A 16,892-nucleotide genomic window follows, 5' to 3' on the forward strand; every position below is an offset into this window, starting at 1 on the left:
CTATCAATTCTTTGCCCATAAATTGTACGTATTGCCATCCTTTTCAGCCTGAATATGTAGCAAAAAAAAAAAAAAATCCAGTCATGACATTATAGGAATGAGTGGGGCATCTTCACGAAATGTGTTAATATACGATGCACAGTGTCACTGCACAAAGCTTTAACCAAACATATCGCATTTATTTACCTAAACCACCAGAATAATTACACTTTTGTTTTATATGTTTGACTCTGATAATACTTTGTAAAAATTAAATGCCGTGTTTAAAACAAACCGTTTCCCAGCCTTTGAGCAAACAGAGCTTAGCGATGTCTGCAGAACTTTCTGTAAGAGGAATACTACTGACAGCAAGAGGCAGGCTTCTCCATTCCTCCCTGGCACCCACAACTCTGAAAGAACAGTGCTGCTAGAACCATTGACCCTAGGAAATACAGTTTGCCAAGGCACTGGAATACTTAAGTAAGGATGTTAGGAAATCTGCATGGCACATATCCCAGAGTTCTTTACGCTGGGGACACTGTCATGAGCATGCTCAACAGCATTCCAGGTGCAAGGAACGTTGTGATAAACAGTTTCCAGGTGACTTTATATGCTTGAATACTCAGGAACCTTAGAAAACTACATTTCATGAGTTCCATGCTAACCTGCACAAACTCAGAAGGTCAGTTAACAAATTTACACATCAAATATGAACTTCTTAGGGAATGACACTATTAGGGTTGCCAAGTCCAATTTAAGAAATATCTGGGGACTTTGGGGGTGGAGCCAGGAGACTTTGGGGGTGGAGCCAGGAGACATCAGGGTGGAGCCAGGGACAAGGGTGTGACAAGCATAATTGAACTCCAAGGGAGTTCTGGCCATCACATTTAAAGGGACCGCACACTTTTTTAAATGTCTTCCTTCCATAGGAAATAATGAAGGATAGGGGCACCCTCTTTTGGGGCTCATAGAATTGGACCCCCTGGTCCAATCGTTTTGAAACTTGGGGGATACTTTGGGGAGAGTCACTAGATATTATACGGAAAATTTGGTGCCTCTACCTCAAAAAACAGCTTCCCCAGAGCCCCCAAAACCTCCAGATCAATTCCCCATTATACCCTATGAGAGAGCGGGGGAGGAGGATGCTAATTCGGGGGTTCCCCGGCAGGGCGGGGGGGTTGGGAAGCCTAGACACTAGGTTTGTAAGCTGAGTATTACAAACTGGAGAAGTCTGTATTCTGAGACAAGTGGATGCAAGCTCTGGACACCACATTAGCTATAACAACAGTATGAAAATTATCTGAATAAAAAGGAGAAGGAAATACTCTCTTAAATGATTTCACAACGAAAGAATCACAGAAAAGTAAAAAATAAAAGCGATATTTGTTTGGGAGTCAGAACACAAAGGTTGTACAGAGACTGTCTCTAAATACCAAGATGACCAGGATCTCTCAATGAATGGATGAATGCTCTATCATTCAAGTGTCTTCTGGGGTGTTTATTAATTTTTAATTCCCAAAGAATTGTGTGTTATGGGCAAGAAAGTGAACTCATCTAGATATGAATTGCCTGCCAGTGAATTGACTTCTTTTGAACAGGAAGAAATCCATCCTGGGCAAGGGTCACTAATGGAAGTTGATTTCTGGTTAAGAGAAAAAAGGAGCCACAGGAAATCATGCCAACAAAATGAATCTCTCATGTAGGTTGCCAAGTCTAATTCAGAAAATATCTGGGGACTTTGAGGGTGGAGCCAGGAGACTATCCCATTCCCCAAATAAATACATAAAAATACAGCAGTGCAGTTCACCTGAACAGTCATCATTTCCTCATTCCTCAATAGCTGCAATTCTAGTAAATGAAAGTGTAAACACACAAAAAGCAGCCAAAATGCAGTTTGTGATCTCACATCTTTGTGATCTCACTGGGGCTTTACTCACAGGAACTGCTGTTCTTCAGGCTAACACCAGCAAGTAAAGAGAGAGAGAGGTGGAGTTTTCCTCCATCACATAAACAGGTTCCTATACAAAGACTCTGAAACCAATGCGAAACAAGCAAAGAAACTGTACTCTGGCATGCTCTCTCGCTCTCACACACACACACTTACTGGCTCTGATTCCTCCACAAAGACCTTTGAAAAGTACAGGGGCTGTGCTTGCTCACTTACTTTCTCTCTCTCTCTCTCTCACTCTCAAACACAGTTATTGGCTCTGGTTCCTCCACAAAGACTTCTGAAAAGTACAGGGGCTGTGCTTACTCGTTTTCTCTCTCTCACACACACACACAAACACACACACACACACTTACTTGCTCTGAAACGGAAGCAAAACAAACTGTGGGGCTCTGTTCTCATGTGGCTCTGCTGCTGGCTTTTCCCCATGAAGCTTTCACTTCCTGCTCAGATTTAAAGGTACACACACACATTTTAAAACAGGACCTGCAGCCTTCTAAATCTGCAGGAGATCTAGAGGTACATGGTGGCTATGGGAGCGGGGTGGGACCTGTAAAACTGGGGGATCCCCAGCTGGGACTGAGGGATTGGGAAGCCTACTCCCATGTGATCTTGTGTGTAATACAATTAATACTGAACTAAATTCAACCATGTTTATTTATTTAAATTAACTTTTATCTCAGTTTTTGGCCTTTAAATGGCATCTTAGAAAACAATTATTGAAATACCATAACATTTCTAAATTAAACTATGATTCCCCTGAAGGTTTTAACATCCATTACCAAACCACGGTAAGAATACAATAAAAACCAAGTGTCAGAACAAAATTAAAACTGCTATACTACACATCTTTTAGAACAGAAAAGCCTCACTCAGTGGTTGGAACTGGAAGGCCAGTAGGGAGGCAACCTAACAAACCTGCCTTGGAAGAGAATTTCACAGACAAGAGCCACCACTGAGGAAGCCCTGCTCCTTGGAGCTTGTAACCAGCTACAGATTGCTGTGACAGTGTATATTGCATGACACTAAGCTACCTTCATTTACTAGTACCATATAATCCAGTCCACCAGTTAAGATATGTCTCACAAGCCCTGCTGTCTGTGCCCCCACTTTCTGAAGTGAGCTGGACTGCAATTAGAGACAGGATTTTTCAGCAGATTTGTGTGCTGATTTGTGGAATGTCCTTCCCTCTAAGGCTTGCCTGGCACCTGCATTGCTCTCTTTTAGATGCCACTCCTGAACACTTCTGTTTACCCAGGCTTTTAATTAATTGGTTGATTTTTAACACTGTTTTGTTTGGAAACTAATTTTAAGCTGTCTGTGAACTGTTTTTATGATGTTTTTTAGGCTGGGCTGGGTTTAATGCTGGATTTTAATTAATATTTTTCAGTAATTTGTTGTTGTTAGGTTTATGTTGTCAGCCATCTTAGGCAGGTTCCTACAGAGGTGACATAACCCCATCTTCTACAGAACAACACTGAAGTACAGTCTTACCATGTAATTCAGAGATCATAACAAGAGATCAGTATTAGAGACACTAAATATTAAATAATTTAATATGTGGGAATTGGTGTAGGGATGGTGCACTATAACGCACAATCAGCCTCAAAGCTGCAAATCCAAAGTTGCTCCCCATAAATATTGAAGCCTCCAGATATATAAACATCCTTTTGACTGCAATCTGTTATTCTTATTCAAAACTAATTTACCAAATACTTCAGAATCTTTAAACAAATTTAGAATATTTCAGTTTCAATAAATCTGAATTATTCTGATCTGCAGATCCCAAAATGTTTCCATCTAGGCCACTCGGTAGGAAAATATACACTGAGAAGGCTATCAGGATTGTTTTAGGATACTGATCCCCGGCATTTTCAATTCACCTTCAAGACCTGCAGCAACAGAGTACACATTGAGCTAGAAGGTGAGCACAGTTCCATCCCATTCACACTGCCCAGAGAAGAGTCACGAAGCAGAAATAAGCAACGTCTGCAAAGTCCTTCCCGCACTGAGGTTCAGTGACACTCCTTCACACACTACAGTCCATGCTGCTGCCCCTGCTCTCACTGTGGAGATGTCCCAGCTGTGGTGTACCATAGCCTTTAAAGGCCATCCTAATAACTGGACCCACTCCTGGGGATTGGCTTGCCTTAACAGCACCCTTCCCCAGCTGCCTTGGTTTAAGTTTATTAGGGTACCACCATTTCCCAAAGCTTCTTATATCGCTAACCAGTCCTACCCTACATTTCTGGGTATCTGACCAGAGTCCCATCCCACCACTGGGTATCTGCCCCGAGTCCCATCCCACTGGCTTCTACTATCCTGCACGCTTAACTCCAGCCAGTCTGGACTGTAATTTATCTACTCTGGCTGTTTTTTACTTGTTTTGATTTCACTTGTTTTCATTGTGTCATGTTCTACCACTTGGTTATTTCTTGCAGCTCTGCCTATATTTATTTTGGTTTTAGAAATAGTGCTTTTCTGCTGTGGTTTAATTGTAAACCCTGTAGTACAGTTCTGTACAGGTTTTTATATTGTTCAATGTTTTAAATTTTGTATGTTGATGCAGAGCAAGCTTCGAGCCAAAAATGCTGGGTAAAAATGGTTTTACTCCCTCTGTGTGATTTTGGGTAATCCATTAAGGACTCCAAGTGTTCTTTTCCAAGTGTTTATAATCAGTCCATGCTGCTGCCCCTGCTCTCACTGTGGAGATGTCCCAGCTGTGGTGTACCATAGCCTTTAAAGACCATCCTAATAACTGGATTGAGGAAGAATCACACTGCTACAGCACCAACCCCAAATCAGACTTTTCCCTGCAGCCACTGTGGCCGGATCTGCCTGTCCCGCATTGGTCTTGTCAGCCACCAGCGAGCCTACAGCAGACGTGGACTACTGCACCCTTCTTAAATCTTCGTTCGCGAAGTCAAGCCGAGAGAGAGAGAGAGAGATAATCAGTCCAGTGCATGTGAAAGTGAAAGAGGCCAAAGTATACTAGCCCATGAAAAATGCTGTTAGGCACATGCACTGAGGGATATACAGCAGCCTCAGCCCACCCCTCCTTCTCTTTCTGGGTACCCACAACCAGTCATTGCTTAGCTGTGACCAACTTAATATTACAAAATATTGCTCAGAAAAGGCAAAAGGTGGAAGGAAACTGTGGGTGAAAGTTACTACATGATACTCCTACCAAACTACTATAGAAAAGAATTGGGGCAGGGTGGAAGTATAGCTTAGCTAACATTCCTGAGGTACAAAGCAATGGGATGATAACTTTAGATCTTCTGGCAAGCCATAATACTGCTGATCAGGTGATGCACTGGAGTCATGACCTAGCAAGTATTGGGGGGAACTGCTCTTGAGCACTCCTGACAGGAAGTCCTTAGAGGGCGGTGACAGATAATTGCTCATTATTTTATTGGAACTTTCTACATGTGGCCACACAGGGCTCTTCCTTATCCCACATCTCGTTGTGCTGCTTTTATTGTTAGGATCGTTCATATGTTAAGCTGCTACGTTAGTGTTTTCAGTGGCAGACAATGGCTAGCCACCTTTGTTCATCTCTTGCCTTGCAATTCCTGTGGGGTTGCCTTATGTTGGTGGTGGCTTGACAGAACATTCCACCACCACATCAGCATTTTAGTGCTGGTTTCTACAACATTAATTTGTTTTGTTGATTTTATGCCATAAAGCTATAGGAAAAGGGGGGGAGAGGTACAGGTTCTAGTTTTTTAAGGTGTTTAGAGAAAACATGGAGAAATGAGAAGGTCAAAGGTGTTTAGAGAAAACATGGAGAAATGAGAAGGTCAAAGGTGTTTAGAGAAAACATGGAGAAATGAGAAGGTCAAAGGTGTTTAGAGAAAACATGGAGAAATGAGAAGGTCAAAGGTGTTTAGAGAAAACATGGAGAAATGAGAAGGTCAAAGGTGTTTAGAGAAAACATGGAGAAATGAGAAGGAAACCATTTTAAACTATTAAAAGTTCGGAGATGGCCTAATCCTAACTGGGCCAACAACACGGTGCTCTTGTGTCTCTCCCCCCCCCCCCCAAAAAAAATGTCTTTTGAAGTGCTGAAACAGACACAGTGAGGGACAAGAGCACCTCAGCTTGCCATGCGAAAGGCTTGATCAGGATTGGGCCCTTGTAGCATTTTTGTGACTTTAAAATGACAGCCGCATCCTTGTGGCAGCCATGACAATACTGTCACATCTAGTTTGGAACTAAGATTGCATCTCCTAAGTACAGGAGTAATTTCAACAACTTGTGACAAGAAAGCTGCCATCTTTTATGACCAATTTTGCTAGATTTATTTGTTCCAGTCGTAATTAGTTTACAGGCAATTTGTACATAAAATAAGAAAGAATGAAGAGCAATAATACATATTTTGTAATCATTATAATAAATGAGAATCATAAGCACATCACATAATGAAACAAATTAAGTTAAATAACATACACACAGGATCCATAAAGCTGTCGCACTTTTAGCTAGTGCCATAAAAACAGCCTCTTTGTTAAGCTAATTCAGACTATCAATTGTGATTTGTACTCATGTAACTTTGACAGGCACTTTTGATGACTTTTAGAAAATACAACTGGAAGAGAATCCTACGTATTTCCAGTTCTCACTCTTCATCAAATCTACAGACGCAATACAGTCTGTCACAGACAGAGCTGTGTTTAACGTCAATCAATCAATATCAATATCACAACTTTATTGGCATAACTGCATTTAATGTTAGCCTAAGCCAAAAAGATAAGCACTAATGGGAAACCACAGTCTTTAAAGTTGCAGTAGCAAAGACAAAAGAGACCATGGGAGACAAATTAAATCACAGTAAATATAATAAAGACAGTTTACAAAAATGCAAAATATTCAACAATATATCATAGTAGAAACAATTCATAGTAGTCCTGCAATCAATGTAATTAATGTAACAATGGGTCAACAATCTTCCACAGTATCCATTCCAAACATATCCAAACAAAGCATAGGTTGCCACTCTTTATTTATTTACACGGGAGCCTAATGGAAATGAAGAGTGGCAACATATGTTTTGAGAGAAGGCTTATTCTTCCAGTGTGAATTTTCTTACCAGGGAGACTACAGAGCTCTTGAAAAAGAAATTCTTGAATCGAAATGATCATTGGGCTTCATGGTCCTTCTGGTCCCATTTGGATATTATAAGACTCCTGGTCTAGTGTAGTCCTGAGGTACCTAAAAGAAATACTGGAAGAAGTCTGCAGTGAGTACCTAGGACTTTCTATGAAGACCTACTCTTGATGATCTACTTCTGTTGTTTGAAATGGATGCTGTGGAAGACTGTTGACCCATTGTTACATTTAATTACATTGATTGCAGGACTACTATGAATTGTTTCTACTATGATATAGTGTTGAATATTTTGTATTGACTTTTGTTAACTGTCTTTATTATATTTACTGTGGTTTAATTTGTCTCCCTTTAATGTTAGCCTGTGATATCAGAATACAAAGGTGATTACTGCCAACTCCCACAGACTAGCATTGCTCTTCATACACCTGCTCCTAGTAGCACACTCTCTTAGTATTGTCCGTAGGGCAACCATTCACTAATGCACTTTCTCTGTGGTAGGTCCAATGGGGCACCTTCACTTGCTGCATTGAGGAAGGCATGTATACAGGGCATTTGGTGGAGTGTAAACTTGGTAGACTGGGCTGAGTTTTAAACCTGTGCACTGTTTTGTATCACGTTGACAGACTATAATGTTGCTTCTGTTTCCTTGCAATTCGTTGTTGCTTTGTTAGGCACCTTGAGTCTACGGATATAAGACACAATATACATTTTAACTAAATAAATGCCGTCTGACATGGCCTGCGGCTGACTTCAGTGAAAACTTGTTACTTGATAGAAACTAAGGAATCTTGAGTTTGGCATTAGTAGATTTGCATGTACCAGCAAGGTAACTAAAGTAACAAATGCTGCTATATCAATCAAAAGCCTGAATGAATAAGAAAGCTTTAACCTGATACCAGAAACTCAAAAAAGTTAGCCGCCAGGGGAATATATGTGGGGAATGAGTTCCATATTTCGGAAGGCTCTACCTCTGGTAGCTAGTCACTTTGGCTCTAAAAGTGAAGGCGCACAAAATAGGGTTGTCTCAGCCGATATATAAATTCATATGGGAGCAAGTGGACTTTTGGATGGTCACTGATCATTTAGGGTTTAAAAGGCTGGCACTTTGAATTCTGTCTAAAACTAAATGGACAAACTGCGTTACGAAAAAACAACAACAACCTGAAGAGTTATTTCCTAGTCACTAGCATCCACCAGCAAACCTGCCACAGTGTTTTGTACTAACTGAAGCTTTTGAAGAGTTTTCACAAGTATGCTTAAGTAGAGCTCATTACATTAAGGTTGTCCAGGGTACTTTTACATATGCTGATTAATGTACTTTCAATGCACTTTAACAATTATTTGCAAGTGAATTTTAGCATTTAACAAAGTAAAAGCTAGTTACAAAGAGCACTGAAAGGGGGCTGAAAGTGCACTATATGTGAAAGTGCCTCAAAGAGAGGCCACAAAAGTTGGCAAAGGCACAAGGAACTACAGAACCTCTATCTGCCAGTACAGGTCTAATCCAAACAATAGGGACCCCAAGCATGTGAAATGTGCAAATATGGAAAACGCAGGGGTAGACCATCAAAAAATTCTCAAAAATTCACAAATGCCAGTAGACATTAGTCTATTGAAACATAATCATAGTAAATGCAGGTAATGAAATAGAATTGGTTGTCACAATTCAGATACAAGTAGTAAGAAATAAATATCACAATTCAAGAAACATTCTTCAATAGTAAACGTGAATCCAACAAGAGACTCCTCTGTGCTCCTTCATATAGTAGTGTCCAAAAGACCTCTTAAAGTCCAAAGAGAAGGCAGAGGACATCCCAGAGAAATTTCTACAGCTGACACATCCTTCCCAGGTATACAAGACATTTCAAAACAATTCTTCATCAGTTATACAGCTGAAAAGCTTAAACCAGTTTCCACACTTCTCTAGGCTCAGCTCATATCTCAAATGGAATCCTGAGGTTTTTCTTCCCTCCATTTTGCCTGGGTAATAAAAGTAGAGTGGCCCAAAACAGGGATGGGAAATATCAGTTGTTCCCCATACTTAAGTAAAATATAAATAACCAAGGCCTTTTTTTGTAGAAAAAGCCTAACAGGAACTCATTTGCGTATTAGGCCATGCCCCCTGATGTTATCAGAAGTGCCATCACCTGTTTAGTAGGTCACTTTCTGCATATTGACACAGAACAGTACAGTGCCATCAGCTACATTTCATGGATGTGTGTTCTCACACAGCCCAATGAGAGAGCCCAATTGCCCCCCCCCCACCCCATGACTGGAGAGAGAGCGCCACATGCAGTGGAGCGGGCAGTGGCAGGCCCAGTTTCTCCAGGAGAAAAGTTTAAACCAGTTTCCACACTACTCTCGACTCAGCTCGTGTCTCAAATGGAATCCTGAGGTTTTTCTTGGGTGGCTCCACATCTCTCGCTCTCTTTGCAAGCCCACTGGAGGCTGGAGGCAGCAGAAAGGATGGAGCATGCATTCTGGGAGCATATGGCTGCCTAGTGCCTTCCCTCTGCTGTAGACCTTTTTTTGAGCCGGAGCCCTGACCAAGCCAGCCAGAACTGCGTTTCTGCTCAAAACAAGCCCTGGAAATAACAAAAAAATGGTTGTGTTGAAGTTCAGTTCTACGTCTGCCACCACTTCCATAGGAGTGAGAGAAATTCTCCCCATTCCTTTAGATCTTCATTATGAACAACTGCAGGTTAAGGCTCTCAAGAGATCTATATTAGACACAGGAATACCTAGAAACTTGTCATCAAAATAAATCCACTCACTTTTGGACCATGAACTGAGGTACCGTATAAAGAATATCAGAGCTGTGAAGGAATGATTTGTTAAACAACCACAAATAAATAAAACTGCTAACAGCATTGTTTTTTTACTTACATTTCAGTCGCTATGAATCCAGTAAGCTCAGACAAGAAGAGAAATAGTATGAAGAGACAGCAGCAGACAGAGACTGGAAAACACACAGGAGGGTAGAAGTTAGTTTTAGAACTGCCAGCAAAGTATTTTCTCCCTCATACAGCTGAATTTCTATCATCAAACTGCTCCTGGATATTCTTAAGAAAGTGACGAAAGGCTTATTCTCCAAGAATCCTCTCTCTAGGCTCATATCACCACATTGGAGAATGAGAAAGAGACAGGATAAACTAGAGGGATACTTGAACTACCAACTCCCAAGGACTTGAGCAAATTTCATTTTTCCTTGCTCCTGGGAGAAGCTAAGTGTTTTTCATGTGTTTGTCTTTATTCATCATGTGAAGAAAACATTGCAAACCATCCTACTTGCCCCACACCCAATCATCCTTTCTGCTGCACACACTCAGGTTACCCACCAGAGTAGAACAACAGACCTTGATTATATTCTGATTTCCAAGCAGAAACTTTCCTGCAGCAGCCAACTATAAATGAGCTCCCATCTATTGGTTACGGCAACAGCAGAGAAACAGGTAATGATTAAGACATTTATGTACAGGTATATACTTACTTCCAACATAGAAATGATATACTTTAATTATTTATTATGTTTAAATTTTCATTTTTTAAAATGTATTACATTTCATCAACTGTTACAATGTGATATTTATTTCTATGTTTGTGTTTCCAGGTGCATATCTGCAATTTTATTATTTGCTGTATATGTAAACGCTGCTGACATATGGTCAGATACATCTGTGGCCTTCCAAAAATTGTGTCATACATTTCCATATTGGAAGTAAGTATATCAAATTAGGTAACACGTGCATCATTAATGTTCAATGGAATTTTCAAATTGGACAGCATAATATTAATCAATAATATATATTTTCTTACTCTCTCCATATAGCATTCCATTTTCGGTCCTATATTAATTGTTTTATCGATTTATAAGCGTAACTGGGACTTTGTTGTATTTGACCTCTGAAAATGAGGCGCCTGTAGGCCGAAACGCATCAGCTCATATATATAGCCTTCATGTGTGCTTGCCACTTCAATAATGTTGAGGCTTCAATTGGACCCCTGCAAGGTTTTTATATGTTTTTGTAATAAGCATGTGTACTTTTTGTCTAAAACTACTGATGTTTTAACCTTTGGCCCCTTAGTATGCTAACTTCCCTAAGAGGATTTTGTCTAGAATTTTAGCCAAGATGTCAGCAACAAGGAATATTACATTTCAGGGCTGTATTAGAAGACTGTCTTCCACCATGTTGCATGGAAGATACATGCTGTTACCTCACTGTTCTCTTACAACAACCCTGCAAAATAGGTTAGGCAACAGACAGTTGACAAAGCCACCCAGCAAGATTCATGAACTAAGTACGAATCTGGAGCCAAGTCCAAATTCCAAAGTTTCATCCATTATACCACACTGGCTGTTTCACTCCTCTTTTTACCTGATGCTAGGGTTGCCAGTCTCCAGGTGGGGCCTGGAGATCTCCCACCTTTACAACTGATCTCCAGCTGGAAGATATCAATTCCCCTGGAGAAAATGGCTGCTTTGAAGGGTGGTCTCTATGGCACTGTACCATGCTGAGGCCCCTCCCCTCCCCAAACCCCACCCTTTCCTGGATCCACCCCCAACGTCTCCAGGTATTTTCCAGCACAGACATGGCAACTCTACCTGATGTCTCAATACAGCGTGAGGCTGAATTGCTGAATATTTTGCCAACAGTGTTTTCTCAGTTAAGCATACCACATTAAAATCTATAAACCAAACCATTATTTCACATAGCTCATAGTTATGACACCAAAAGCAAATTCAAAACAGAAGAAAAGGTGGCAGCCGGCAAAGTCTGAACTGGGGATGTTTGGAAATAATATGATATGGATTCTGAGGAAAAAATGAGGAAATGGTGTCAATAAAAAAAAGATTCATGTAGAAACATCTTTTATCTACGCTTTTAAATATCCCTGATTGATGTAAATTATAAAGTCATACATCTAAGAATGCACTCTAGTTCCTTTTACCCTACACAACAGCTCATCACAGGCTAAAAATATAGTACGGCATTACAAACTGCCTTGCTCTCCACGATTTACTTAATCAAGGAGAAAACTATTGCTCTCTAGCTTTCTGATTGGCTTTGGCATACCATTACATATTCCTGGAAGAAAGATGCCCAGATATTTCAAACACAATGGCCTATTGTGGATGAACCAAGAAGAATGATGTGTGAGCTTTGGATGTGTGGCAAGAACAAGGAAGGTTGTAGTAACCAAAAGGAGTTGGCATTTACAGATGGATGGGAACAAACATCCTCTACATTCTGACTCTCTGCTGAATCACTGTGGAGCGAACATAAAAGAAATCTCACAAACCGCAGAACAATGGTGATGGGAGATCCCAGGGGTGTGTAACTCTATTCATTGATTCCTTAGTCCAACTACAGTCACCATGACAGTGCATTCTAGTATCTATCTTGCCATCATAGTCAGGGACTCTGTTCCTACATTCTGTTCCATACAACAATGCTAATTTTTAAAAACAATTGAATAACTGCAATACAACGTGAACCTAAGATCTGATACAATAACAGGACCGCTCTGGTTACAGAACTGCATATAGAATAAGTTCAAACAACAAAGATAATATTTTGATTAATGCATGAACAGAAAAAGGTGACAGTAAAAACAGTATAAAAAGAGATTGCTTACATGACGCCTTCCAGAAAATTCCACAAATTTAGCCCACTTGAATTCATAGGACTTGCGAGTGGAAGGCCTGTAGCTGTTCATAAGACGTGCTGGACTCTCACTGAGAAGGCGGGAAGGCAATCCTCCAAGCTGTCAGCTTGAGGTGAGGAACGTTGTGATGCAGTAGTTGCCCCTCCTGGGTGGACAGAAGATCAGGTTCCAGAGGGAAGTGATGAAAGGACTCATTGGCTAGACCAAGGAGAATGGGGAACCAGCTCTGTCGTGGCCACCATGGGATTATCAGGATATAGTCTGGGCATTCCCTCAGCAGTTTGTTGACCTCTGGTCAGGAGAGGTAGGGGTGGAAAAAGGTAGAGGAAGTGGCCGCTCCAAGTGAACAAGAGGCCATCGCCCAGTGAGGCTGGACCCTTCCCACCCCTGGAGCAAAACATGGGACACTTCTTGTTCAGAGATGTAGCAAAAACATCTATCTGAGGGTGACCCTAGCGAGTGAAGACAGGTGATAGGTAGGTCCAACTTATCTCCCACTCATACACCTGAGCAGCCCCTCTGCTGAGAGAGTCCACTTGTATGTTGAGATCTCCTGGAAGCTGAGTTGCCACAAAAAAAGAGTGAAGGGTGTGAGGAACCCGGTCAGAGGTTTTACTTGGGAGGCGACCACTTTAAATTTCTCCCCGGTCACCTTCCCTCAGTCCCTCAGTCAGACTCACAGAAATCCTGTCAGAACTAGTAATAATTGGCACCAGACGGTTTTAAAGGCAAAACCCACAAAATGTTTATTAGGTAACAAAAGGCAAGGAGGGGAATGAAATAATATTGATTATAACTGTTCAATATTAAAAGGCAAATCAGTTGGCAGCTGGTTGGCAGAATAAAATAATTACAGAGAGTAGAGACTTTTTCAGGCTGTGGTTAAAATATAACAAGACTTTGGCAGAAGATCCTTAAAATAAACAATAAACCAGGCAGGCTTCAGAGTCCCACTAGACTCTACTTCACACAGGCTGTCTGTGCCTTCTGGGCACTCAGAATGCTGTTTCTTCAGATGTTTTACCCTAACTTAGGCAGTGCCAAATCATATAAATAACAAACTTCAATCACTCTTCCACACACACATAGAGAACTCCTGACTGGTGTCAGTATTCTCCCTCACAGACCCTTTCACACTAGCTATCTTCCAGAACTCGCACCCCTCTATACCGATGCGACTCAGCCCCACAGCTAGTCCTCTGGTCTGAGTCTTGGGTACCTCTGCTGACTACCAGAATCCAGTTCTCCCCTCAGTGTGCAATTGTGTGATCTAGTTTGTACTTGGAGATTGCCTGATGCGCTGGCAAAATCTCCCTCAGAGAGTCTCAAACCATCTGAAAACTCCCTTTTCCAGACAGAGTCTGCTCAGCTCGGTCTGCCACAAGGAGCCCAGCCACTCTGGCTGCTCTCAGCCCCTCGTCCAGCTGGTTTTACAACTGCTCAGCCTAAGCCCACTGTCTTCGCTTCAGACTGGTATTCTGAAGACTTCTCTCAAAGACCCCGTGGCTAAGACTAAAAATCCTGAGATGATTTTCTGCTGAGCAAACCTCCAAAGGATACTTTTCCATTGCTTGGGCAACCTTCTAGCCAATCACTGCAAGCCTGTTTTTCAGCTACTCAGGCTAAGGACCTGAATCTGTCACAAAGGGCGATACATTCTCTTCAAATGTCCATGGCCAGGGCACATAGTTTTCTCAACACAGTTCCTCCTTGGCTATTGTAGTAACTGAGGGCTGTAGTATTGTCTGTTAGGATCACCACTGTGTGGTTCACAATGAGTGGGCGAAAAGATCTGAGAGCATACTGGATCACTAGCAGCTCTAGAAAGTTGATATGATGGCGCTCAAAAGAGGGAGGCCACAGACCCCAACACAAAGGCCATTCACATATGCGCCCCATCCCCATAGCGATGCATCCATGGTTATCATCACCAATGGGGCAGGGAGGTGGAAGAGAGCTCTGTGAAGGATGTTGGTTTTCTGCTTCCACAAGTCCAAGGATTGCAGAACCATTGGCGGGATTCTGAATCTCTTGAGAGGAGGGCCTATCATGTGGCAGAAGTGCCTCAGGAACCACAACTGCAGAATCTGCATGTGTAATTTGACAAAGAGAAGCACACTAGTTGTTGCAGCCATCAGCCCTAGAAGGTGTTGGATCTGAAGGGCCATGCCCTCCTTCCAAGATTGCAGGAGGTTTACTAGGGACATTATGTTGTCCACTCTCTGCTATGGAGGAAAGGCCAGGTGCAGTTTGATGTCTAGCACAGCTCCAATTAACTGTACTCTCATAGCCATGGTCAAGTGAGACTTGTCATTTATTTTTAGACCCAGTTTGACCAGAAGTTTCAGGGAAACTGTTAGATGCTGGAGAGATCTCTGGAACTTGCCACCACCAGCAAAATCGTCTATATACAGGAACAAGGCCACTCCCTGGACCCGGAGGTAAGCCACAATCACCACCATTGTTTTGGTGAATTCCCTTGGGGCTGTGGACAGGCCGAAGGGGAGGGCCTTGTATTGAAAGTGATACTGCAAACTGGAGGTATTTCCTTGGCGTGGATGGATAGTAATATGGAAATACACATCCTATAAATCCAAGGTTGTCATCCAGTCCCCCTGCTTGATTAAAGGGAGGATATTTTGTAGAGATCTTATACGAAACTTCGGGTATGTGATGAAGTCATTCAGGTTCCAAAGGTCCATGATAGGTGTCATTCCTCCGTCCTTTTTCGGAACTGTAAAATAACAGGAGTAAAACCTGTGACCTTTCTGATGATGTGGAACTTGTTCTATGGCCTGTTTCCGCAGAAAGTTTTGGACCTCTTCCAGAAGAGCAGGAGATGGAGGAGTCATCATGGACACTGACTGAGTCAGAAGCTGAGCAAATTCTATCACATAACCCTCCTCTATGGTGGAGAGGACCCACCTGTCCAACGTAATGATATGCCAAGTTGGAAGGTAAGGGTGCAGGCGAGTGGGTCCGGAGAAGGGAAGGCTGAGGCGACTAGGATGGAAGAGTCAAAGACCCTGCTTAGGGTTTCATGGTCCTTTGGACCTAGGTTGTTGAACAGAAGGAGGTGAAAACTTGGATTTAGTGTCATAGGAGGATCCACCACCAGGATGAGAAGATCTCAGTTTCCAAGTCTGGTCAGAGGTAGATTTCTGGAAGGGTCATTTGTTCCAGGATTTGTGCCATTATTTAATTTTGCTGGTATGAGATGAAGGTGGGACACTTAGGTTAGGTGAGGTTTTAATACTCTTGTCCATCTCGTGGAGGACAGCATCAGTTGTGGAGCTGAATAAGTCCTCACCTTCAAAAGGTAGGTCCTCCACGTATGCTCTGGTGTCTGGTTGCAGAGCTGTGGCACGAAGCCAAGCATGGCAATGAAGAGTAATGGCTGAAGTTAAGGTCTTAGAAGTGGTGTCCACGATATGTTCTGACGCAGCCAATTGCTGTTTAGGAGCATGCCCTCTTTTTGAAGTTTTTTTTTTTTTTGCAGAGGCACACTTATCTTCAGGCAGGGCGGCAATGTGCTCAGAGAATTGTTCCCACAGCAAGCAGTGGAAACGTGCCATGCAAGCTGAATAATTACCAATCTTTATTCTTAAGGCCCCAGGTGAGTTAAACTTTCTGCCTGTGTTGTCAATCTTCCTATCCTTTGTCAGGAGGGCTAGAGTGGACCTTCCTGGATTTGGAGGATGACAGAACCACGACTGAATTGGGGTGGGGGTGGGTGAACAGGAACTCAGCTCAAGTTTCTTGGACGCAATACATATGATCCAGTTTCTGCGAGGAGACAGGGGTAGAAGCTGGCTTTGTCTAGGGCTCTTTGATAGCTTGCAGGATTACCTTGGTAACCGGGAGGGCCATTGCAGTTGATGTATCACGTTGCATGATGTCAAAGACCGTGTCATCTCTAGTAGGTTGAGGCTGGACAACAGGTAGAGAGAGGGTGTGAGACATACACTTTATCAGGTCTCTGTACGATTTCAGATCCTCGGAGGGAGAGATCGAAAGGTCCTCCACAATCTGTGGATTGGGAGATGATTCAGCAGGCATTTTATCGGTCGATTCTTCACCATCAGGACCAGAGACTGAAGCCTCTCCAGCATCAGAATGATCCGAGAGACATGGTGTCGACGGTACATCCAAAGGTGGAGTAGTGGGAGAAGGCTTGGTTGGAATG

At 42.2% G+C, this 16,892-nt stretch overlaps 1 protein-coding gene across 1 annotated transcript in view; it reads right to left on the reverse strand.

Annotated features, from left to right (window-relative positions):
• Positions 1-16,892, reverse strand: part of ERGIC1 (endoplasmic reticulum-golgi intermediate compartment 1) — a 143,220-nt gene that overhangs the window by 63,224 nt on the left and 63,104 nt on the right. Inside the window, exon 3 of the mRNA XM_060240581.1 lies at positions 9,926-9,998. Within this exon, the coding sequence (XP_060096564.1) occupies positions 9,926-9,998 (73 nt within the window). The remainder of the gene's footprint in view (positions 1-9,925; positions 9,999-16,892) is intronic.

Source organism: Heteronotia binoei, chromosome 5 (assembly GCF_032191835.1).
Source record: "Heteronotia binoei isolate CCM8104 ecotype False Entrance Well chromosome 5, APGP_CSIRO_Hbin_v1, whole genome shotgun sequence".
In the NCBI taxonomy this organism is placed as follows: Eukaryota; Metazoa; Chordata; class Lepidosauria; order Squamata; family Gekkonidae; genus Heteronotia; species Heteronotia binoei.